The sequence below is a fragment of the Antennarius striatus genome, chromosome 5 (genome assembly GCF_040054535.1).
Source record: "Antennarius striatus isolate MH-2024 chromosome 5, ASM4005453v1, whole genome shotgun sequence".
NCBI lineage: Eukaryota > Metazoa > Chordata > Actinopteri > Lophiiformes > Antennariidae > Antennarius > Antennarius striatus.
In genome coordinates, this window is record NC_090780.1 from 24,438,207 (window position 1) to 24,465,000 (window position 26,794).

General features: G+C 47.3%; 1 protein-coding gene across 3 annotated transcripts in view; it reads left to right on the forward strand.

Moving 5' to 3' along the window:
- The window catches only part of LOC137595468 (bis(5'-adenosyl)-triphosphatase-like), a 106,992-nt gene extending 98,009 nt beyond the window's left edge, over window positions 1-8,983 (forward strand). Inside the window, exons 7-8 of one of the 3 annotated variants that reach the window (XM_068315610.1) lie at window positions 8,031-8,141; window positions 8,423-8,980. In XM_068315610.1, the coding sequence (XP_068171711.1) occupies window positions 8,031-8,141; window positions 8,423-8,431 (120 nt within the window). In that variant the 3' untranslated portion in view covers window positions 8,432-8,980. Of the gene's footprint in view, window positions 1-8,030; window positions 8,142-8,422 lie in introns of all 3 variants that reach the window. The other 2 variants (XM_068315612.1, XM_068315611.1) reach the window with 2 other exon arrangements.
- Window positions 8,984-26,794: the final 17,811 nt, after the last annotated feature.

Here is a 26,794-nt window from a genome sequence, read left to right on the forward strand (position 1 = left end):
TGGAGAAGCCCCCTAATTAATAGGCGAGGTGCAGCCTTGTGAAAATAGCAGCTGCTGTGACGAGCCTGTGAGGTTTGAGAGCTGTAGAAATGATAATGTGGGTGATTAAAGATGATTACCGGCGCCGCTGACGGGGAGCTGCTGATGCAGAAGAGCCGAGGACAGGTTACCGACCTGCTGCAGAGGAAAGCGACCTCGGCTCGGATTGTTGTAAAGGACCCGTTTTATGCAAAGTACAATCATGACACCTGCTCCACGTATCAGAAAATAGTTCCTGTTTAGATTTGAAGCCCATCATCAGAGTGGGTGACATCATCATTAGACTTGGTGAGGAGTTCTGGTCATCTCCTCAGTTTTTACTCTACATCCTGGTGCTAACGATGCTAACTCACGTGGAGGTTCTAAGGCAGTTGTTCATTTTTGTGGTTGGTGCCGAGTTCAAGGCAGTCAGACGTCTCTGAGCAGGCTGGGATTGGCTAACAGGGATTGGCTGGCTGGAATTAGCAGGCTGGGGTTGGCTGGGATTTGTAGGTTGGGACTGGCTGGGATTGGCTGGCTGGGTTTGGACAGCTGGGATTGGCTAACTAGGATTAGCAAAATGGGGCTAACTGGGATTGGCAAACGAGATTGGCTGGCTGAAATTGGCTGGCTGGGATTGGCTAACTAGGATTAACAGGCTGAGGCTGGCTGGGATTGGCTAACTAGGATTAACAGGCTGAGGCTGGCTGGGATTGGCTGAATGGTATTGGCTGGCTGTTGGCTTTTCTGAGCTAAACCAGCCAGAGTGTTCAGTAAACAGCTGTTCCAGGAGTTTGGAATCGTTTATGGGTGGTGCTGCAGGTAATCTGAGGGCGGAGCTAACCGTGTGCTGGGGCTAGAGAGGGAAGAGTCAGACACAATAACAGACATAATTTATTTAGAGGCTCGTTGTTTAAAAGATTAATCTGAACAACTTCCTAGAAAACAAACCTTGAAGTCATCTTTTCTCCTCCGTTATTGAACAACAAAAGAAGCAAAGAGAAGCCGTAAACCCAGCAGCTCCATCAGGTCCTGGACATGGAATCGATGCCCCAGTTTGTTATAAAGCACTCAAACTCATCACAGAATCAATGTCACTTAATAGAAGAACATCTTCCTCTGAACGCTCTGATTAGCGATCCATTAGTACCACGCCTGCCCGTCTGGTTAACACAGGTTCCGTTATGAAAGAAAAGATTACCAATGAGGTCCAGGAATGTTTGCCCTTGCTGCTCTGTTTGTAATGAGTTCATTTGCATCCGGCTGCTTACGCACAACATCAGCTCCGCTGACGTAGCTAAAGAATCGCCATCATGTTCCGAACCTGTTAGCCTTTAGCTTCACCTTTACATAATGCGCAGTGTTTTGGAGGCAGCTTTACGTGCTGAAGCACCGCCGAGGGCTGCGTGGGCGTGCAGGTTGTCCGCCGTCCCTGAACAGCTCGCTTGTTCCAGACTACAATATGAAAATGTGTTACATAAACTCTATTGTCTCCGGAACAATTCACATCTTTGTCATTCCAGCCGCTTCAAGTTTGACTTTCTAAAACTTTTCTTTCCTTCTCGGCTTCTTTTCCCTCTAAGTAGAGTCTAAAACAATTAAAATACAAAGTCTGACACAGTCAGATCTCATTAAGTTAAAATAAAATGCACAGTTTAAAATCAATAATCTGATGTCAGGTCAGAGGTGGAGCTAACAAAAAGTGAGTGGGCGGGGCATCCAGATGCTTATGAAATAAAAGAAAATGAAAAGACTTAGAATTATATTCAAGATAGGGAACACCTCTCAAATCAACTCGCACAGCTAGCGCCAGGCAATGTAAGTTAGCAACTTAGCAACTTAAAGTCCACTTAAAGTTTCTGATCCGTGGATTCTCTCACTTGCTGTGGCGTGGATACATTTTTTTGTCGTCTATTTGGTGTTGATGGACGTTTGACGTCAGCTTCAGACGCTTCAGGTGTTCCGAAGCCAACACAGTTATTTAAAGACCTCATGCTGTTTATTCATGTGAAGCTAACCGAACGGTTTCGTCCTGGTCAGTCGATGATGACAATTACCGCAAATTGCTCTCTAATAGAGCACAAAAACCGAGCCTGCTGCTCTAAAGGAAAGCCAAAGAGTTACTATTAAGATTGACACATGAGCTCCGCAGTCGTTTCTACAATGACACGCTCGACTAAGCGCCGTGATGGCAACATGACACAAACACCAGATGTCGGAACAGATGACGATTCCTCCCCAAAGAAAGACGGGTACCTGCGATCAAGTTTGCTGATTGTCTTCGTTCTTTATCTCTAATTATCTCCGCCAGGAGAGCCAAACGACATCTGAGTGACGGATGTCTGGGGTGGTTGGGGTAGATTGGTATTAGCATCTGAAGCGCGAGCTAACTCCGCATTGCTCCTCCCTCAGAGGAGTTCAGGATGTGGACGTCTTGGGACAGACATAGCGTCTCGGCTAAGCGCGGCTGTGATGTTGGCTGCTAAGGAGAAGCTACTGTCGGGTCGACCTTGGCCCGTCAAATCTGAATCTGTGTAAACAAGCAACAGCTGCCGCCGCGGGTCTGAAGTCGATACGGCGATGGGCACCAACCTCTGGAGACTTTTTAAACTCAGATTTTTTGCTTTAATGATGATAAAGAGAAAGAACTGTGTAAACAGAGGGGGGTGAAGCCTTTATATGGGAGTGAACACGTTAAACCGGTCCGTAGTACCCTTTAATTCAGCTGGTCCCCTTGGATCCTGGTCTACCTCTGAGTTGATGCTCTGTTCCAGTCCAGTACTTTTACTATTTTTATTTATAACATATATATCTCAAAGTATTTTCCAAGAGAAGGGATTAAGTCTTTGATCCGCAGAGACCCAACAATTAAACCACAAGACCTACACCTGCCTTTATCAGGCAGAAACCTGCAGCTAGACCCACTCAAGCTGGCGAATCTGAATCAGGATGACCCCCTTTGATTAGAAACTTGTATCAGTGTTGGTCAGGGTCTAAGTTTGGGGTCAGTTTTACGGTTTTAGCCCGCCAGCTGACGACGATCGCCACATGTCAACAAAATGTTCTGGAAACATCAGCTTTAGCCAAATGTTACGCCGGCCCAGTTTGTCCACAGGTTCCAGCAGCAGTAGTTTTCGTGCTGACTAACTAAATAAGAATTCTGTTTGTATAAATAATTAAGGAAGAAAATCGACGAGAATCGCTGGAGCTGGTTGAGACGGGAACTAGACCGTGTCCCTGAGACTTCTTCTGAATCTTCTGAGAAATGGAAGGACTGCCGGTCCATTATTCATACATTAGAACATTTATTGTTCATCTCGTCTGGCATCTATAATGGACATAGATAAACTCTAAAAGCTCCCATCTCTGTAATTACAGCATCCACTGATAATTGATTTCAAGTGGCTGCTTCTGTACATTTGTTGTTCGCCGTGAAACCGATGGAATTAAGGCCCAAAGCCTCTTAAAGGTTTGTGCGAATAATTACCGTCTGGCCGTTCAACCTGTGAGTGTGTACCGCTAGTCCGTGTAGGCGGTAATATACCGTTCCACTTATTAAACGCTGCACCGATCTCCTCCCTCGTCATTCACCTGACTCACTGAGGGGGTGTAATGAGTCGGCCTGTTTCTCAGAGATGGCGTCCTTTATTCGCGGTGACCAAAAAATTGCCGTCATTAAGTCACTTTGGAGGAAGGTGCTGTCAGGATTCGAAATGAATCCAGTTTGTCAACTGAAATGATGTTTAATTACCTGTTACAGGTAATCACTCATGTAATTATCATATTTTTATTCTTATACAGTAGTTCAATTAGGAGACATAAAGACTTTACTTTTTATTTATAATACGGTTCAGGAGATGTTGTACATAGTTTTTTGACATTTAATATGATAATTATGATCTCCTTCAGATATTAATGAATCCAGAATGCCTTGCATAGTCCAAGTTCACGCAGTGAACCAGTCCAGGTTCATGCAGCGAAACACTCCAGGTCCACACAGTGAAACAGTTTGGGTTCATGCATTGAAACAGTCCAGGTTCACATAGTGAAACAGTCCAGGTTCACACAGTGAAACAGTCCAGGTTCACACAGTGAAACAGTTTGCATCACCTTTGTGTCAACAGCATTCCGACTGAGGTGCACCTGACACTTCCTTTCAGCAAGTTTTCATTCTTTGAGTCGCTTCTTCTTCTCCAGATGTGAACCACGCCTCGTTTTAAGTTTGTCCAACTTAAACTCAGTTACACTTCATGTAAAAACACCACACTGTGTTACATAAGTTAAAAATAGTATTTCAATTCTCTGTACAATAGTAATTAAAAATCAAAGCTTACATTGAGGCGCTTCGGTCCATCGACGACTCGTTTAATGGATGCAAATGTAAGAAGTTATTTTTATTGGCAGCAGCTGTCTGTGTGAATCATGAAAACACCTGTCAACTCTCAAAGCCCAGCGTTCTGCATATGTCCTTCTGTAACTCATTGAGACAGACTGTCACTTTATGTTAGGGGACACAACAGTTTCTGCAGTAATTGGCAGAATTTTTGCACTTTCAGAAAACAAATCTACAAAGTTTGAACGCTCGCTGTGATGTCAGAGTAATGAGAGCCGCTGCCACAGATTCTTCTGAGAAACTATCAATGCATGCCGGACGACGGTTTGCTGCTTAATATAGATTGTGCATTAAGTTAAAAGACTAAGTAATGATGATGTACTTTATTTTTATGGTACCTTTCATTTAAGAAACGCTTCAGACATCCATCCTTACTCGTGGAACCCTCCCTGTTTTTATGCTCATTCTGTAAAAACATTTCATTTAGAAGGAAGTCAAACATTTTGGTGCTGAAGGGCTTTCAGGTCGGTATCAGGAAAGTGGTGGCTTAAAAAGGTTTTTAGCTTGTTAATGAGACTATTTGTGTTGATGTAGAAGGAATAATTATATGCATCTTCTAAGTTAGATTAAGATTGATTGACAAAATTTGCTCTCATGCATTTACATGTTGCCAGATGCAGCCGGTAATGGAGTTGATCACTGCAGCATCATCTGGGTTCAGTGATGTACTGCTGAGTGCTGTATGTAACTATGGAAACATTTTTTTTTTTATAAATTAATTCTTAACTATTAACTAGCAATGCCATGTTTCCGATAAAACTGGCAGATGGAGCCAAAAGAACGACAGGAGAGTAGGCAGGTGCAGAAATTAAGTTTGTGTTTAATTTAATGCAGAGTTCGGAACATGAGGTGATCGGTCCAAACAGGCAAACAAATCCGAAGAGGGGCAGGCAACAGGTAGAATCAGCAATCTGGCAGGAAACTGAGGGTTGAAGAATAGGAGAAGGCTCTGAAGTTGTTATCGAAGGAAAACAATCAAAAAGAGTAGAATTAAAAAATAAACTGTTCCGATCGTAGTAGGTTTCTGACTTAGCTATTAGCTAAAGTATCCCATCTGCAATCAGGAAAAACTGAAACTGCATTAAACTGGATTCGGAAACCAATGAGGGGAGATCATTTTACATCACATTATAGCCTGAACCTGTTTTATGATGTTAAATCCTGTGTTTCCTGTTCGCACTCGACCCTTAACCTTAGACGAACTTGTCCGGATTGGTGCTGAGCATCCCTGACACGAGTCATACATAATGGAGGCGGATCCGGTTGATGTTGCTTTGGACATGTCTGTTTCGCCCTCAGTCGGAATGTCAGAACTCCCCTTTTAATGTTACTTCAGTTCTTTTTATCAGAAACGGAACCCAGGAACATGAATTAATCACCGCCGGCGTCTTCACAGATTCTGTTTGATGAGATTTAATTGAGCCGAAGGAAAAGCTTTGCTTTGTTTTCTTCCATCGTCGGCGAGCTGGATCGTCCTAAATCTGAGTCAAACTTGAAACTATTTATAAACTGTCAACTCGTTTCCTGATCAGACATCACCTGTTGATCCCAGAGAAGAAACAAACAAACCAGTTTCAGTCCCGCTTGTTCACACGCATCCATGGAGCAGGTGAGGTTACAGCACAACAGGTGTGAACTGAACCAAAGGAAACGTATCAGACCCACAAGATCAGAGTAGTCCAATCAAAGTTTAGGCTCCCAACCCTTTAAGTCGGATGCTGCACCTGATCTCAGACATCTCAGACTCTGAGCCAATGGCAGCATGGTCAATCACTAGATTCGAAGACAACAGTTAGTATAAAGTAACAGAAAAATAATTTATCAAACCACATTACATATTTGCTACAGTAACCGCATCCCTTCATCGAGGCTGTTCTCCGAACCATCAAGTTCTTAGAAGTTTAGTTATTGAGTAAGACTCTAAAACTTCAAAATGATTTTCCCTGCTGGCTGCAGTATTTTCTCACAGTTCTAAGGTCGTGTTCATGATTCTTTACTAAAAGAGGAGCGAATAAAAAACTGAACCCAGTTTGACAGACAGACCAGCTATTGGGTCACCAAAGGGCTAGCCGAGTCTACCTGAGAGCCACCAATGGGCTACCTGCAGCTACCTGTGGGCTTGATGAGGCTACCAGTGGGCTAGCCGAGGCTACCTATGTTAGCTTGCCATCTATGAATCTCGCACTGTGGTCAGGATGATCTCTTGGTTGCCCTGTGGGATCACAGTTTGAAAGCGTGTCCTGTCACGGCTAACAGCCGACTACCACCATTTGCTGCCTGAGATTCTCTTCTCTCTGTCCCTCTATGAGTCCAATAGGAGGCTATAGTAGGTGTCATTCCAGATATATACTATGGAGAAGGTGACACCGGTGTCCTGTCCAGGTCATCCTGCAATGTGAGGCATTTGCAGGTCTGGTCTTGAACCTGAACACAGCTCATAGGTCTTGAAAGCAGCACCGACTTGTTGTGTTCTTCCACCAGAGTCTGGATTCTCTTCCGCTGAACAGATTGTTTTTACATCATCTCTCATCCATTGACACAAAATATTTTTATAAAAGTCAAAAAAAGAATTTAAAACATTTTTCAGAAAAATCCTAGCAGGTCCTCCGATAGGGCGCGGAGTTGTTGCTTCAAGTCCCAGGGGGGAAGTGGTCTCTGGACACGAGACAGACTTGTGTTGGACATCTGTTCTGACCCGCCGGCGGCAGCGAGCAGAGCGCTGATGTCACGACCCGCTGCGTCAGCTCAGACAGGAAGCAGAGACACTAATCCAAGTCAGTCACTTCAGGATGAAGACAGAAGAACCGCTGAGGAGACGTGTCTCAGAGGACGTTGAGACCTTGACTGAGCTTTGGCCTCCGGATTGGGTCTGGATCGCTGGCCTGACGGAGCCGCCTGCAGCGCCGGCTAACAAAAACCACACATGACATTTAGACGTTTTATTCCCCGGCAGTTAAAACCGGGTCCCAGACGGGTCGGCTCTCGGGGCCTCGGTCTGGACTGATTTATCAGGGCGGTAAAAAGACTCAACCGCCTCAAGGAGACTGAAGAAGCTAGGACTTCTTCCTTTATGGTAGGAAATTTTAAATTCAAATTCTGGGATCATCTCAACCAATGTTTGATTTCGTGAACCTGGATTCAGTCTGGATCTGAACCTGACTCCTCTGTGATCTGATTGGAGACCCGCTCTGCTCTGATCTGGTTCTGTTTGCCTCACTTGGAGTTTTGTTTTTATTTTCTCTTGTTTATTCATCTGTCTTTGAGCCCAGACGTTCCGTCGGGTTTGTTCTGTCAGACGGGGACACGCTTCCTGTTTAGGTGTCACATCTCTTTACGCATCAGAACACAGGCATTCTGTCGCGGCCTGCTGTGTTTCCTCTTCATTTTGCAAAGGAGGTTCCGACCTCCATCCTGGTTTCATCCTTATATCCCCGAGCAACAACTTCCTGTTTCACTGAGAGAAAGGAAATTCAAAATGGCCGACTTCCTGAGGGTTCAGGTCGAAGAGACGGTTTTCAAATCTGAATAAATCAAACAGGATGAACTTGTGTCGCCGCTTCGGTTCTGGATGTTGTGTCTCGACGCCACTGGTTCTGATCGCGACCCATTGAACTTGTAGTTGCAGAAACATGACAGAGAAGAAGAAGATGGTCCCTCCAGGTGGAGGTCAGAGGAGGATATGGCGGCCGAAGCTTCAGCTCTGAGGAAACATCTGGAGACCAAACGAACGGTAAAGACTCAGAACACACAAATACGTCCCATCACAAGTTCCAGGCTCAATCTGATTGGCTCGACACATCAGCCAGTGAAACACTGGTTCCATACAAGGGGTCAAGTCACCAACTCAACCCCTTTCTCTCCATGTCAGCTCCTATTGGTGGAGAGAACTCAAACTGGATGGGACAGAGCCTTTATAAAGTTACTAGACTGTCAACAGGTTCTATTGCAGAGTCATGCCTTTTTTTTTTTTTGTCTATTCGTTGACCTAAAGCTTTTTATCTCCATGTCCAGAACCAGTGATGTTCTCTGTCATGTCAGCGGCAGCTGGAGAAGAACCAACTGACCCAATGGAACCAACGGACCCAACGGAACCAATGGAAGCAAAGGAACCAATGGAACCAATGGATCCAATGGAGCCACACGTGACTATTGTTATTGTTATTACCAGCAGTCTCTTTTCACTTTGTTGTAATTCTTTGAAAAGGAATAAAATAAATGTTCAGTTACTCATGCCCGGCAGCGGTTGCAACCAACGGAAACTGAATCATGTGATTTATTGAACTTGGTTTCCATGGAAACCAGATTCCCTGATCAGCTGGTTTCAGTTGAGTTTACGTGAAGATCGAACTGATCAACGTGCCTGAGGTCAGAATGATGAAGGCAGACGCAGCATCACAGCTTTATTGTGTTTGTGGTTCTCCAGTGGTTCTCCAGTGGTTCTGCTGGGGTTCTACTGGGGGTCACTGTGTGATTTGGTTCCTTTCAGAGAAAGATTAATAATATTAATAATCAGTGTTAATAGTGAGTATTAATAGTTGTGTGTACTGATGTAGGTCGTGTCTATTTATAGTGAGTTTTAACAGTGTATATACTATATATATAGTGGTTACTAGTGTGTATTAATAGTAATGTGTATGTATAGTGAGTAATAATAGTGTGTATTAGTTGAGTGTATTAATAGTGAGTTCTAATAGTGTGTATTATTAATAATACACACTTAATCTATTATTAATCTATTAGTCATGTTTATTAATTATAGTAGTGTATATTAGTCATGTGCATAGTAGTATGTTAACAATGTGTATTAGTCGTGTTTATTAATATTCGTAGTGTGTATTAGTCATGTGTATTAGTACTGTGTTAATAGTGTGTATTTATAGTGAGTATTAATAGAACCAGTTTTCACCAGACATTTTATTTCTTCACAGTTCTGGGAAAATCCAATCAGCTGTTTTCTGTGACTCTTTATCGCTCGACAGCGTTTGGAGTTGAAACTCGACTCTGTGACAAAAACACTGAGATAAATAATGAGTCATCACTGAACTGAGATCAGGAGGACGTGAGCTGAGGTGTGACTGGTCTCCATGGTGACCAGGATGTAAAAAGCACCATGAATTTTAAAGAATATGACTGAAGGCTTTAAAGGGCAGTCAGGTAGAGCTGGGGGTAGGGGGGGGGTGCTGAAGCCACTTTAAAGGGTTTTCTTCAAATCCTTTCCGTCCTCAATAATGTTTATTAATCAATACGATCAGTTTAGATTGATCAATCAGGGACCGGTGACATCCTCCAGCTGATTCCTGCTGGTTGCATCAATTCAGAGGGTTGTGGGTTCTAATCCCTCGCGCTGGTCCAGATGTGTGGGTCCTCCTCCTGATCCTGGATCAGTCCTGATGCCGTCAGCAGTCCCTCCATAAACTGACGTCAGAGCAGCTTCCTATTGGTCGATGACGTCCCTCTGCCTCCACAGATCACATCTTTAAATGCTAATTATTCCAAATGCAGTCTGCTTCATAGCGCGCAGGGAATTTAAATGCGTGACTTTAAACCGCATCCGAGCTACTGACCGCTAAGTCATATTTATGTCCTGCACGTGTTTCCGTATTATCACAAATCCACAGCAGAGGAGAAACCTGCATTTATTAAAAAATCTACAGATCCAGCGTCAGAATTCCAAATTAAATGAGAGCTGTTTTTGAAAGGCGCTCAGGAGAGTTGGGAATCGTCTAAATCCCACATCTATCTTCAAAGCTGCTTAAATTAATTAAAAAGACGTAATGTTAGTCAAGATTAGGGATGCTCCTCGGGGCCGAGTGCTTGTGTTACTTTGTGGAAAAATAAAGTGATTACGAACGTCTTCACGGAGCCCGACTCGGCCGCGAGTCCTCCAGATGGAAGCGTCACTCCCGGCTGCTACACCCACGAGCCCTCGCCTCACAAAGACTCCTCGAGTGTCGTCCGTGGAGAGCCGGAGAGCAGCGGAGATTATACATGTTGCACAAAATCCATTCACAAAACAGCTGCGAGGTCGTCCCAGCGAAGGGACGCGACTCCTTTCATTCGCTCGTCGCCGTCTGCTTTGGTAAATACGGGTACACCTCGATTTACGTGGTTCATCGATTCCAGGATACGTGATGTAAGTCGGAAAACGACATTAGTCTGATTAACACCTCTTTCAGAATAAACTGGAGATAACCATCACCAGTCCTATAATGAACTTTATCAATGAATGCATATTTCACTAATCTTGAAGCACGGCTACGCAAGGGATTACTATATTTGCGGCAGACAAAGTCAAGTAAAACGATGTAAACACAATTTTTTATTTTTTCATGTGTTTTTTTTTAAAACCACATTTAATTGAGAACAACACTCAAAACGACGCAAGCCGAAGTTTACCTGTGGTAGAAAAATCAATAAAAGACCAGTGGTATCGGACTCAAACGTACGAATGTCGCTTTAGTCCGATACTAATCACTTTGCGAACGTTTCAAAGTTTTTTCTTCAAACTCAAAAACATCTAAAGTCAGCGCTGTTAAAGAAGTATCAGAAGCACTGACAGGAGTTTTCAGAACACCAAACGTTCTTCCAGCATTAACCTTTATTCTGTTCCGCCTCCACAAAGTTGGAGCAGCGTCGACCACTTGGGTTCTGATTGGCGGGTGTAGGGAGTTTAGGGTCGGTGTCACTCGTAACTTTTATGTCGAATTAACCACACAGAGTGCGGAGTCACGTGAATATGAGTATATTTTCCTTTTGCATCTTATCGGGGCCTGAAGAAGCGGCGCTGATTAAGATTCAACCAGAATAATCAGGCTGTTGTGGAGCTTTTGAACTGGCGCCATCCTCTCGGTGCCAAAGACCAGACAATTTCTCATCGACTCATTTCCTCTTTGCTCTGCAGAATTAAGTTGACACTTTAAACATGCTGGATTTTTCTTTTCATAATTAAAGCCTTGAGAACTTGAAACACTGCGGGTGAACTCTAATCCCAATCTGACACATTAAATCCTCAATCTTCCAAGAAGCGCTGACGCAGCTGAAATTGTGAGCCGGGGTGTGTGTGGCGCTCTTCCTTCCGTCAGATCAGGATGACCTTTTTCCTGCCATGGAAGGAATCGGCAGTAACGACCGACGGAGATGGAAATCTGTCCGTCCTTCCAAACCAAAACTCCATCATGAATCATTCATCATCAGCTATGAATACTAAAAACGCTCCCATAAGACACGTCATGTGATTTCTCTTCTCTGCTTCCTGACCTTAGGCCAGATCCACATTCAGGTTGGAGAATTCGATGCTTTGAATGAAGGTAGACGGCCATCTTGAAGGGTGTGTGTGTGTGTGTGTGTGTGTGTGTGTCCATGTTGCACCTTCAGGGGTTTTATGTTGGGGGTTGTTCTTGGGTCTGTGGACAAACAGAAAGCCTTTCGAAACAAGGCTTTGGCAGATGGGATCAGTAAACTGGTTTCTACACACAGCTTGAGTCAGAGTTGGGGAGGGTGTGTGTATGTGTGTGTGTGTGTGGTGTGTGGGGTAGTGTTTCATCTGTGGATCAACCAAAAATCCTGATAACCTCACCCGGGGAAGCATGTTCAGAGAAAACAGCAGGTCCTAGGATCATACCCTGAGGCATCCCATAGAGTAAAGAAGCGGGAGCTGACGCATGGTTACCCATAGCAACCAAAAACGAACTGAACCATACAAAGGCTGTTCCTGAGATACCACCTCGGGTGTGGAATGAGTCCTACTGTTGGATTTGAACTGCGACCTCCTGCTGGAACGGGATCTGAACGGGGATCGGCACCTGTAAGGTCGTGGTTCAGATAGTCACTAGACTATTAGACCCCCGGGTGTCTGGTTCAATCCGGGGGTCTAATGCAGATCAGGATTGTTGGTAATGCTGGTGGTGTACTGGTTGTACTGGTGGGTCCGGTCCGTCAGTATTTGCGGGTGTGGCTCCCTGGAGGCTCCTCCCAGCCCTCCAGACACTACAGATAAAACAGGAGCAGCTTACATCCTGTTTACTGTGACATCCAATGAAATTTAACTCGGAGGTCAATGAGGGTTTGTCTGTTTACCGCTGCTGAACATATATTTGATTAATGCAGTCAAACAGATGCTATCAGCGCTGCGGGCCCATTCCATTTAGAGCGAATGTGGACTTTGGCACCGGAGCAAAGATTCCACTCTGGCCACCAGAAGAGCTGCCAAAAGGTTGTCGAGAGAAAAGCGGCGTCTGACTGAAAGATGGCTGAGGACACGCTGAAGGAGATCTGCTGATTGGAAGCATTTTCACCAATCATGTTATCAGTAGCTGAAGCCAGCACATGACAGGTTACCATGGCGCCGGTATGATGTATTACAGCGAAATGACATCAAAGCCGTCAATCAGACGCTTCCCCTGTCGTAGACACTCTGCGCCAAGGACAAAGTGGAGGACGCTGGGAGGACTGACGGGATTCAGTGAAGTTTGCTCGTAGATGGACCAGCAGAAGATTCAGCCAATAGGAGCGCGAGGTTGCATCCGCATCGCCTCTGATTTGAGGTCAGACCCTGAGCATCGCTGGTCCGGGTCGCTGATTTCCCTTTCAGGCCCTCAGAGACCCAGCAGGACCCATCTGTCGCTCCACGTTTCCCTTTGCCAAAGCCCCCCCAATGATGCTGATCCACCCTGAAATACCCGGCAGAGGTTGAAAACCAGCTCCTGCTGGTGCGGTTGGCAACGCGGCCTCTGATTGGCTAAGAGATCTGCTGGAATCGTCGGTCGTGTCAGCTGGGATTCAGAACTGTGTTTGCCTGCGAGATGCTGTCACTACAGCATAAAGACAAAGATGAGGTGGGCGGGGCGAGGGGTGGGGGGGTCAGGGTCCAACTGGAGATGCTGACGTCCATGTTTCCCTCCAGACTTGGCGCTGATGAGGAGGACAACTTGAGTTTCATTCAGACAGAAAGCTAACGGAGCCAAGGCGAGATTCTGTTTCCCTCTGCCCGGCGGCGGGAGGACGGATCTCCCAACATGTTCTCAGGGAGCCGCTGCCATTTCCTGTCAGCCCAGAAAACGCATCACACACATCTCACTTCCTGTCCGGCGGCTCCGTGCAGCCCCTAGTGTTTGGGGAAAGGGTCGACAGATGCCCCTCAGAGGATGGAGATCAGGGGTTGAACTCTGTTGAAGCTTCTTCTATGGCTTTATAGACTTGATGTAAGCCTGGACACAGACAGGATGTCCCGCCAGAGACAGGATGTCCCGCCAGAGACTAAATCTCCCTTCAGAGACTAAATGTCCCATCAGAGACTAAATGTCCCACCAGAGACTAAATGTCCCATCAGAGACTAAATGTCCAGTCAGAGACTAAATCTCTCTTCAGAGACTAAATGTCCAGTCAGAGACTAAATGTCCCACCAGAGACTAAATGTCCCATCAGAGACTAAATGTCCAGTCAGAGACTAAATGTCCAGTCAGAGACTAAATGCCCAGGCAGAGACTAGATGTCCAGTCAGAGACTACATCTCCCTTCAGAGACTAAATGGCCCATCAGAGACTAAATGTCCCACCAGAGACTAAATGTCCCATCAGAGACTAAATGTCCCGTCAGAGACTAAAAGTCCAGTCAGACTACATGTCCCATCAGAGACAGGACGTCCCATCAGAGACTCTCCCCCTCCTTTCACTGCGTGGACACACAGACCTCTACACCAGGTGTTTGCGCTCCTTCCATAGGTTGTTCTAAACGACCTTAACCTGGTTGTCGGTTTACATCACTGTTGCGTTCTAAATCCGGTGAATTACAACGTGATGAAACGGTCGCCGCCGCCACGACGACACACCGATGCATGAACGTATTTCTGACACTCAGTCACAGCAGCACAAACTCATTCCAGCAGAGGTGCAGTAGGACCAACAGAAAGGTCAAGGATTTAAAGCCCCGCCGCTCGGATCCCACGACTTTTATCAATTTCACTCAGGTCACAGGTGTCAATCACTGCCAACGACTTCCTCATCCTCACCCCACCCGCCTCCTCCATCGCTGGCTGCATTTTTAATCTGCAGCAATGACAGGAAGTCATTCCTTTTTCAACCGGTTTACAGTCTCCGCCCACCGCTCGCAATTACGACAGTTAACATTCAAAGTCATTACTTTAAGGGTTCATTAGCGTTCTCCAGGGGAGGGGAGGGGTTGAAACGTGCAACCAATCAAGTAGGAGGAATGACGTTCCTGTTTATCGGAGCGTTGGCGCGGGTTACAGATGCTAATCTCGCCTTGCAGTGTCTCCGTCACGCCCTAATCCAACATTGGATTAGGGTGTTCATTTACCCTGAACAAAGGCACTAAAGAGATGAATCACACTCCCCCTATCTGACCCCACCCCCAGCATTGTAATCTCTTTACCCCTGCTCTGTTGTCAGAGACGTAGCCACCCACCCCCTCCAGAACCCTCCCCCCTTAGACAAGGCCTCTGGGATTAAAATCTCACGCAAGAAGCACTTCTAAACACTGTGTGATAATCAATTTGATGTTGCATAAAGGTCATCTCATCGTCTTTTAAAGAAACCGAGAACTCTGATTAATATTTAATACATTCATTGATTCTCGGTGACCTTTTAGATGGGAGCGGGGGTCAATTATCTTACACCCCAAATCGGGGTTGAATGCGTTCCCAGCGCTGCGTTAACGTTTTAATGGCCGCATTTATCACAGTTAGCAGGACGGCTTGGAGAACACACACCGGGGGAGTGTGTCCGGGTCTCCGACCGGGTGCCGGTGTGTCCGCCTGGAGTTCGCTTTTGGGGTAATTGGATCAGGCAGGAGAGGATGGAGCACGGGGGGCAGGGAAACACGGGGGGCAGGGAAACATGGGGGGCAGGGAAACATGGGGGGCAGGGTCCTCTGACACCCCGATAGACAACAATACACTCGGATGAGCAGCTTTTGGTGGTCGTATCCGACGTCGTGGCAAAGAAACGGCACTGAAGCCGAGGAGGTTAAAGTCCAGAGACTTTCTTCATCTGTTCAAGGGTCAAGTCCAGAGTCAGGTCAGGTCTGGGCTGAGGTCTAGGATCAGATCTGGGGTCTGGTCTAGAGTTAGGCCTGGGGTCTGGTCTAGAGTCAGACCTGGGGTCTGGTACGGGGTCAGCAGACTGGTCATGATAGATACTGGCGGTGGCGGCGGTGGCTGATGACCCGGCTGGACCTGAGGGATGAGGGCAGTGCAGCTCCTTCTCTTCCCGTCCGAAGGATCCGACTGATGTGGTTCAGGGTTCTGGTTCAGACTCGCCCCTGCTGCCTCTCGTGGATGGATGGACAGATGGATGGACAGTGTTCACGCTGATTCCAGGCACACGTTTAGGACTTCCTGGTTGGTTACCTGGGGGGGCGGGGCCTTGCTGACACCACCAGTCAGGGCTCTGCTGGACGTTTGGATGAAATATCGCAGCTCAATTTAATAATACCTGCTGAACGGAGGAAGACGATGACAGGGTGGCGTCACGGCGACGAGGCAGATGGTAAATACTCTGATTCCGTTTGATGGCGTCACACGAAGGCGTCCGGTGCGGCGCCGCTACACCAGTTTAAACGATTCTAGAAACGTCCAAATCGTCTTAAGTGTATGTTTTTATTCGTCCTTTGAGATGGAGCCCGTTCCATTTTGTTTGAAATGATTCTTATAGGACACACACACACACACACACACACACACACACACACACACACACACACACACACACACACACACACACACACACACACCATGCAGTGTTTGTCAATTATGTTTTAATTATCTCCTGTGTGCAACATGTTTGCTCCATCTAGTGGTGGCTTCCAGAACGACACCCAGTCTGACAGCCAGCAGCTGATTGATCTCATTGATCAACTATCAATCAATGTGAGGTTTCAGATGAGCTACCCAGTTCTCCCAGTCCTCAGTTCTCTGGGATCTAGATCTGGCTCCAGATCTCCATCAGCAGCTTCTGAGGATGCTGAAGGTTCTGGACCAGGACCACCTATAGGTTCCTGGTAGTTTTTCTGGTTAAAGTGTTCTGATTCTGGTGGAGGCTCATTGGGCTGACAGAGGTTGGGGTAGATGACCCACAAAGAGGGAGGAGGAGGAGTTCTAGGACTTCTTCAGCTGCTCCAATAGAACCAGATTTAGCAGTGATGGAACCCAGAAATAACACTTAGTGATGTGTCACCAACACAGCGAGCGCTCTGAAACATCCTCTGGGGCTTCCTTCATTCCTGCTCTGAACAATAAAAGCGTATTGATGGCGAGGCTACAGGAAGGGTATTGGATCCACTCCCAAAGCGGCGGTGACGGCGGCGGCTAGCAGTCGATGACAGGATGGGCACTCTTTATCTTCATCTGTTCCCCATCACTTTTTATTCCTTCTGCTTTTCCAATTTTCCCCACAATCTGGGATGTCCGATACCCCCGTTAGCCCTAGCGCTAATGGGGGTATCGTTCATGTGTTCATCCTGTAAGCTGATTTCATTCAGACTCATTTAGTTGTAAAAGTCGTCTTATTCTTATTGCATCAAGAAAGAACATCAGAATTTTCATGGTTTTAATAAAAGTCTTATCTTTTCATCTTTTCTCAGACTTTAGGTCCTTTTATCATTTCAATTGATCAACGTAACCAAACCAATATTTAACGTCTGATTCTGATCAGGTTGATTGATCTGATCGTTATCTGATAGATAACAACTTGAAAGGTTCAGAAACAGCCTTGCAGAACGAGTCCAGTCCAGGCCATTAGAAGGGGACCAGTTACTAGACAGTCCCGTTACAAAAGGACCAGTTACTAGACGGTTCCGTTACAAAAGGACCAGTTACTAGACGGTTCCGTTACAAAAGGACCAGTTACTAGACGGTTCCGTTACAAAAGGACCAGTTACTAGACGGTTCCATTACAAAAGGACTAGTTACTAGACGGTTCCATTAGAAGGGGACCAGTTACTAGACGGTTCCGTTACAAAAAGGACCAGTTACTAGACGGTTCCGTTACAAAAGGACCAGTTACTAGACGGTTCCGTTAGGAGAGAACTGGTGTGTTGATGGTTCCTTCTTAGTAAAAAGGTTGTGGGTTCGAATCCACTTCGGGATCTCGGACCTGTCTGCGTGTCGTTGGTGCGTTCCCTCAACAGAACTCTGTTTTGGAATCTTCCCTGACCTCCTGTCGGCATGACGACTGCCTTTGGGACGTCGGGGGGGACTGTCCCTTTAAGTCTTCTCTGGTGCGACGCCTCCTCGCCTCTCGTTAGCGGCGTTTCCAGAGCCGTCACTGGCGGATCCGGCGGCGCCGCGGCGCCCACAAACAAACACCTTCCCATCAGGACGGCAGCCGGCGGAGCAACGAGGTCATTAGCGCCGTAATTAGCCAACAACATGTGCGCCACGTTTTCCCCGACAGGGTCCCTTTAATCCTGGTATTACTCAGCTAATTAATGAAGGGGAGCGGCCTAATGGGTCGCCGTTCCGTCTGGGGGCCGGGGAGGAACGGGGGGGTGGGGGTCCTGTCCCGCAGAGGGCCGCCTCTGTCCGGGGGCCTCCAGCGCTTCACGGAGCGCTGATCTTAAACAGCCTGCGCTAATGAGATGATAAAAACTGAGCTAGTGCTAACGCTAAATGAGACATGCCGTGTTTGCCCTGCCCCCTCACAGTTCACCTGCATCACCAGGGGGCGGGGCAAAAAGGCCAGGAGGGCGGCAGTGGCGCTGAAAGTTAGCTGTAGAGGTGGCAGCGTTAGCTAGCGATGGATGGATGGATGATGGATGGATGGATTAATGGGTGGATGGATGGATTATGGATGGATGGAGTCTAACTCCTCCGTCGGGGTCATGAATGAACGTCTGAATCCATCAGTGGCTGAGTGGCGATGGGGGCGGAGTCAGGGTGCAGGTCTCATCCATCACTGTCGACGGCGGTCGGAGCAAACTGACGGGTTCACAGCTAGCCCTGATGATGATGATGATGATGATGATGATGGTGATGATGATGGTGGTGGTTCATCGCGATTTTACACCCACCGTTAAATGACAAACGCGTTAACGCTATCGGTCACGTCTGATCCACAGGGGTCTTCAGGTTCATAGGCCGCCATCAACAACCAGCTCCCGCACTGGGAGGGATGAAACCAGTCCCTCCCACTCCACAGGGACTGGTTTCTAATAAACTGGTCACGTGTCCTGGTTCAGGACATGTTGTAGTCCAGGACGGAGGTGTGTTTGGCTCCGATCACGGCGCCTCTTCCTGATTTAACGATTTATTCCGACGGGGCCCGATTTCTACGGAGTCAGCCGATGCGTTTCGTGAGCGGCGGAGATTCCTGGAGGTTCTGTTTAATGATGCGCCGTAAAGGAAGCCCCATGGTTTAAATGGCGCTGCTGCCCCCCCCTACCCCCCCAGGTGGCAAACGGAGCGGTAATCGCATCTACGGGAGCGCCCTGTACAGGAAATTACTTCCTCCTACAGCAGGAAGTTTCCGGTGAGAAGGAAGGACGGGATGCAGAACGAGTGATTCCCTGTTGGGGGGTGGGGCTAGAGTGTGATTAATCGCATCCCAGGCTCGGTATTGGTAAAGTTATCGGTCAAGTTAGCGGTCTTATTAACAGCTGATTTGGTTTCAGGCACCTTCACAGGCCATTAGCGTCCGATCGGGAGCTGGGATGAAGATCCGTCAGCTCCTCCTGGAGCCGCGGCTCTCAGACGGGATTCACGCTGACTTGACAGGCTTACATATGGAACAATTATTTGTCTTCATTTCTGGGGGAACTGCCACTTCCATAACCTGGTTTGGGGGCTGTGCTTTGGGGGGGGGGGGGCTGAAGGATGGCACCAGGTAGAATCTGGATTGATGACGGGACTCAAGCCCAAGTTTCGTCAGCGGCAGACGCATCAATCACGGCGTGTTAACCAAGACTAATGACAGCTTAAGAAAACACACGGATAATGAACTTCATAATGATGGATGATGTCACACTTTGTAATAGAGACGTGTTTCTTTGCACAGGCGTCGGCCATGGGGGGGACGGGGGTTGGAGGTCGGGGGCTGACCTCTACCAGACTGTGGATGTTTGAAGGCGGCGTCAACGGCGGGGGCGTCAGGGCCGGGTTTCATCCCAGCAGAGAAATAAATGTCTTCCCTCGGATCCTAAATACACCGACAGGTGTGATCAATGGACGCGTTGTCGAGTACAGGATTTTCCGCACTATAAGGCACATCCTCAATGAATGACCTATTCAAAAACAAGATTTCATATATAAGGCGCACTGGATTATAAGGCGCACCTTCACTGACTAGCCTTTTGATATCTGTCTCTCTATACCACATTATAAATGATTTAACAGACCCATGCTCGGTATTTTTATCTTCAGCACACCTTCAGCTATATGAAGAGATAGTTTTTAGCTCCCTATAACTTATTATATTGACATATTGGGGCAAAATAGACACATTCATATTCGGAAATGGAACAAATTATATTTTATTGCACATAAAAACCAAAAATATGCTCATCGAATTGAGTTTGAACTCAAAAAAGTTTACCAGAGGCTTCTAACACAACTTTATGCAGTTTGTGTCACTTGTGACATCACGTCTTACGTTTCATTTGACACGTCGTCCTGCCCGCACATGAACGCTGATGTCACCGGTGGGCGTGGCCTTCACAGACCCCTCCCCCTGCTTCCACAGCTGAAAGTTCCTGCAGGTTTAGACATGCTCCTGTTATCTCTGACCTTTGACCCCCGCTGAAGGATTTCCATTTAACTCCTTTAGTGACTCATGACGGACGACCTCTGCGCGCTGACACTATCGCTGAGGTAACCGTGGCAACTGACTCCCCGCTGCTTCCTCTCGGTTTATGACAGGTGTAATAAAATGTGAAGGTGAATCAGACGTGGCGGTGTGACCTTTAGTTCCTCTTCCTCCTCCTCCTCCTCCTCACGCTGCGATGTGTTAGCGTCTCAGAGTTGATCGTTCTAATTATACTTCCCGAGTTGGAGTCCGACTAATTTTGGAGACGGACGACCGCGGCGTGGATCTCATTTGATTCTCCAGCATCAGTCATTACTAATGTGACGCCTCCAGGCAGGGGGTGATGGAGACGCACCATCGGAACGATGGCGCCGGTGGCACAGCGCCGCCATCCACCGCCACTTTTCTTAATGGCCGCGTTTTGCTAATGGGAGCTAAAGATTCGCTTCGGAATCCACCTGGAATCAGGTTTGTTTGAGCCTGGATTCACGGATCCGGTTTGCTCCGGGTATGGAGATCGACTCTTCCTGGACTTTGTCTGATCATCTTCAAGAAGAACCGAATCAAAGGTGTCTTTCTCGGATATCTCACAGACTACCTCCATCCTGTTCCGGATGTCCCTCCAGCTGCGAAGCCCCATCCTGGTTTCCCGCCGTCACACGGAGCTTTAATAGTCTTTAACGCCCCCGTTTATTCGGCGTCATTGTGGCGGCGTAGCGTCGTTCTGTTCTCCGTGTACTCGCTGGAACACTGGAGGGAATTTAATGTCTTCCTCAGGAGACGCTCGTCATTATTCTTCCTGATGCGTTCCGAGGCTGCGGCGAACAGGAGGGCGACCTCTGGAGCATCAGATATCTGGCAGCCATTACACCCCCATTAGCTCAGATGCTAATGTCACTGTGTCACCATGTTTTTATTCCGCTGAATCCCCCCCGGAGGTGGAGAACACAAAACCGGCTGGAGCCGCAAAAAAAATGAGACGTTAAGGACGGCTGACGAGGGAGAGGAAGGAGTAACGAAGACGCTTAAAGTTTTTATTCATTTTCCCTCTTTAAGAACATAAAATAAGATCTTAAAGACACAGTAGATGCTGAGGTCTGAGGCGGTGACGTCATCAATATTGATTTAACGATGGATTATTTCTCCCGTCCGTCTTCACTCGAGCACGAAGGTGGATTCGGAACATTCCCGCGTCAGATGTCAGATATTATGGGAACAACTCCGTCGTTCCAGGAACAACCGGGTCCTGCCCCCCCCCCCAGCCGGAGCCGGGCGGTAATCAATATGAATTACCGCTTTAATTTCCCTCACGTAGCCTCCGGTCATCCTCCGCTGCTCGCCGGATTATTCCGTACGTGGAGCCTTTTTCCCCAGCCGTAACATCTGCGTAGAGGAAGGCGGACTCCGGAGCGCGTCATGGCGTTCCTGTGATGTGCTGGATGGGGAACGCGTTCCGACACGCCGGCGACCTTTAAGAACCAGCAGCAAACAAACAATTAGTTTGTCTGAGCTCGTGTTTAATGAACGTCTGCAGCTGATTAATGAAGTCCTCACATCCACGCCGGATGAAGGAGAACAGAGGTTCTCTCTCGTAATTAAGAGTCTCTGCAAACATCATTTCTCTGGAGCTAATCGCCTCTAACAGAGGAACACCCCCCCTCCATCCCATGAACCTCCCAGTGATGCCGTGTGTGGGGGGGGGGCACCAGCTTGTTCCTGGTGGACGGGGCCAGAATGGATGGGAGACTAACACCAGCCACTCGAGCAGAGGGCTTCAGGGGCTCTCCTGGGGCCGGTCTGGGGTCCCTCAGGGCAAACAGGTATCATGCTGGTCTCCATGGTGATCTAGAGGATCCAGATCAGGGGCTACAGAGAGAAGTGAGAAGCTACCTCTAGAAAACATTTGATCTAAATCTGTTTTAGAGGAAGAGTCCAGACAGGAAGACCTCCAAGAGGTAGACCTCCCAGAAGAGAACCCCCAAGAGCAAGACCTCGAAGAGGAGGACCTCCAAGAGGTAGAAGTCCAACAGGAAGACCTCCAAGAGGAAGACCTCAAAGAGGAAGACCTCCAAGAGGTAGACCTCCAAGAAGAAGACCTCAAAGAGGAGGACCTCCAAGAGGAAGACCTCCAAGAGGAAGACCTCCAGGAGGAAGACCTCCAAGAAGAAGACCTCCAAGAGGAAAACCTCAAAGAGGAAGACCTCAAAGAGGAGGACCTCAAAGAGGAGGACCTCCAAGAGGAAGACCTCCGAGAGGAAGACCTCCAAGAAGAAGACCTCCAAGAGGAAGACCTCCAAGAGGAAGACCTCCAAGAAAAAGACGTCAAAGAGGAGGACCTCCAAGAGGAAGACCTCAAAGAGGAGGACCTCAAAGAGGAGCACCTCCAAGAGGAAGACCTCCAAGAGGAAGACCCTCCAAGAGGAGGACCTCCAATTCTGGATGCTAGCTACCCCACTAGGTTAAATGTAGGAGGCTAACTACCCCACTAGGTTAAATGTAGGAGGCTAACTACCCCAGTAGGCTACATGTGGGATGCTAGCTTTCTTTAACTTTGGACACTTTTGTTCTTTTGTTCTTTGTTCTTGGGGGAAAAGAAGTTAGGTAATAAAAGAGGTTTGAGGTTGAAGCAGTTGAGACATAAATATCTAATTAAAATAATAATGGAGTGACGGGAGCTTCCATCAGGGGCTCCGATCACTTCCTGTCTGGAATGCTGCTCTCTTATCACTGATGCTCGACGACAGGCCACATTCAGCTCTGAAAATGGAGGCAGCAGTCAGAATGATTTTACACTCCGCCGCCTCTCGCCCTCGTATCGGGCTGATGAGAATCTTGCAGCTGAATAATACATCCATTTGTTCAGCTCAGGTCCTTGGTGAGAAAACACTTCTGAGTTTACCTTATTTTTATTCATCTTACAATTAAACAACAGACTAAATAACATTTTCTTTCCATCATAATGGAGATCTGTGTTTTGAATAAAATCAACAGGAGCTGTAAGAAAAGCTTGAAAATATTTTTTTCTTATTAATTAAAATGCATCTCATGTATAGTTAAATATTAATATTAAACTACATAATTTAAATGAATGTGTGATTATTTTGTACTTCCTGTGATTCATTAGAACTAAATGTTAAAATCCCTCCACCACCTGTTGCTCAGGTGAAAGTAGCCCCGCCTCTAACTCCCAGAGTTCTGTTCAGCCCCGCTCCGCCCTTTCTTGGATCCGCTTCCCGAGACTACCGGAGGAACCGACAGACGGACGGACATCAGGAGACAGATATCCATTCAAACAACATAAATTGTTTCCCCTCCTACAAAGACAACAATAAAACGAAGTTGGCGCGAGAGGGCGTCAGAAACAAAAGCCCCACCCCACCCCCGGTTGTCAGAATCAATATTGGCATGTATGACAAAGACGGAGGGTCTCCAAAGAAAACTGCTAGATTGAATACGGCACTGGAAATGACAAGTGACAAGCGAGCCGCCGTCTGAGGCTGACAGACGAGCTAACGACCAGAGACCTCGCTGACAGATGCTCTCCAACACGTCAAGGAAAGAGGACGCCGGGGACCGTCATGACAGCACCCACCACCACATTAATCCTCCCAAAAAAACAAAGGAGTGCCTCAGAAGTGAAGCGGCTCTGCTTTTAGCGGGCAGAGCTCTGCCGCTGTCGTTTAGCTTCAGCCACCACTTTATGTCGTCTCAAGGATTCCATGAATCCCAGAACCGCAATGTCCAGAGACGAAGAACAAGACTCCTTTGTTGAGGAGACGGTTCTGAAAGGACCATGTCCTCCATAGGCCAACTTCGAGCTTTTTTTTTTACTTTATTTTTTTTTACCGTTTTAAAACGTCTGAATGGAAATACTCAACCTGCTCGACAGTAGTCACCGGCGTCACAAACTTGATTTCCATCCAAATCCCAACTGGAGGCGTCGCAATCTCATCTGAAGGAGGACAATTTCATCTGGAGTGGCACTCCGACGGGAAAACAAGCAGAGCTGCACAAAACTGCAGATTTTAGCTGGAATATTTAGAATAAAGCATTAAAATTATTCTGAAAAACGGCGAAGCTGCAGATGCTAATTGCTAAAGCGTTATGTCAGCTGCTAGTCATAATAAATCTGTTTCAGATATTTGGATCCAGTAGATCTGCTCCATTGTTTGGGTCTTCACCCTTCATGAATAGAAATGACAAAAATGCGATGTCTTGATGAATCTTTCATTGCTACGAAAAGCGACTGAAAATTACGGCCTTTATCGACTGGAGCGATTATGTCTGACATGTTCGTGCTGAGCGAGTGGACTACAGGTTGGTCGTTTTTACCTAACTGTGACATTTGTTATCAAATGGATTTGTCCCTAGTCCAGTTTCTCCATGGAAACCAGCCGATAACTTCTACCTTAGCGGTTGACCTCAACTTCTCTGAAGCTCAGGAAGGTTCTCTTTTCTTCTGAAGCCGGATGTGAATCCATTAGCTCCTAAAGCCACCTCCGTTCATGGATGTAAGTGGGGTACGTGGCGGTGGCGAAACCGGGTTCAGGTGAGGCGACGTCAGGGCAGGATCTGGAGATAATGACATCCTGCAGGGCACATAAATGTTTCAGAAGCGGCGGTGGCCTGTAATGTTTTAGTAAACATTATGCACTGTGTCTTTTACAAATTCATAAAGTTGCGTCCGACTGAGTCAGTCGAGGTCGCACCCGAGGAAAAGAGGCGACATTTCCCCTCTCAATGTAAAGATGGAGGTCAGTGAAATGGCACATATAAAATTCACTTAGTATGCTGATTCGTCGGCATCCTTTCTGGCAGGGCCTTTAACAGCCTTCTCCTCCCCATGACGGAATTCAATTGGTGTGCAGAGAGGCGCTGGGGGCCAACAATAATCATGCTGCTTCAGAAGCCCTTAAGCTTACCGTATGATGAAGGCAAACTGTCAAGTGCTAAATAGAAAAACATTATGTGCTCTCTTTTTGGGAAATGCACCTGTCATTCCGTATCGGCGGCATGCATATCCCGGAACAGGCTGGAAACATTAACTGTCACTTCTGCTCTCCCAGCACATATCTCTTAAAAGGTGGAGAAATAAAGCAGTGCATTGGATGTTGTCTGGGTCACGGTCTGTTCTCCTATACACCCCCCCGCCCCCCCAACTCCAACTCCCCCACCCTTCCACCCTGTCAGCTGCTAAGAAAACGCCTTTGAGTATCAGCAATTACTGAGATTAGATTTAAACCTGAAGGGCAGCTCACAACCATACCGGGTGACCTCCAACCAAACAGCCCCCCTCCACGAGGCAGCAGCATGTCCCATCAGGGATCCATGTGGTCCGGAGACGCTACTGGGGGTGTCCTGGTCCCCATAGTCAGGTCCAACATTAGAGATAAAGGGATACTAAGGAGATGCAGCAACTGACCCACTTGAGGATAAAGCTTCTGCTGGTCCGGGACAGCCTGAAGGAACTGAATGGACCCACCAGAACAGGAAGTCCAGGGTAACTGTACGACTGTAGTACCATCAGCCAACACCAGAGGGACTGTACGACTGTAGTACCATCAGCCAACACAAGAGGGAATGTACGACTGTAGTACCATCAGCCAACACCAGAGGGACTGTACGACTGTAGTACCATCAGCCAACACAAGAGGGAATGTACGACTGTAGTACCATCAGCAAATACCAGGGTAACTGTAAGACTGTATTACCATCAGCCAACGTCGGGGTAACTGTACGACTGAAGTACCATCAACAATCACTGGGGTAACTACGAGTGTAGCACCATCAGCCAACACCGGGGTGACTGATAATATTTTAAGGCTCAGGGTTTAGCTGAGAGCCGTGGAAGGAGCCCGGGGGCCGGCCCTCCCCAAACATTAAAACACCACACTGAGAGCCAGCGGAGCATTTCAGCCCATAATTAGAGGAAAGCACACTCCTCTAATTAAACAGATTTCCCTGCATTAATGTGAGAGGATCATTACGGCTTTTCAGAGAATCTTCATCACAAAGTCAGCTGAAATGACTTCCCTGCCGTCCCCAATGGTGACAAATGGTTTAATGTGTTCTCCTCATCAGACATGAGTCCCCACCCCCCCCGCTCCGACAGGCGGTTGTCCTTAATATCCAACCTAAGATGGAAAAATCCCATCACCTGGATGTCCAGGTGGCAAAAAGCCACGTTTCAGAAGGACAGCTGCCATCTGGTCACTTAGGGGTTGTGACGACTCCGCCCTCACCAGGCGGCGACCAATCAGGCTCATTACTGAAGCTCACCAGGATCCATCTCCATGGCCTGGACTCCAGAACACGTTCCTCTCACATCCCTTAAAGGTTGAGTTCTCTTTATCCGTCGTAGCAGGAAGCTAACTTTTGCGTTGACGTTCCGACGGTGAGAATCAAAAGTTTCTCGTGTTTCGTCGACTCTGCGGCTGAAATGTCGCAGTATTGACCCCCGCTCAGGGAAACACGTCCGTGTCAGACCGACCATGCGGGTCTTCAAAGTGTTCCGGGGGAACTTCACATTCTTAACCTCATCTCAATGCAGTGACCTTTCAGCTGGAGTGGTCACAGATTGGATCCGTTCCTGGAAGAGATTGCTTCCTGAATTGAAATGTGTGACCGT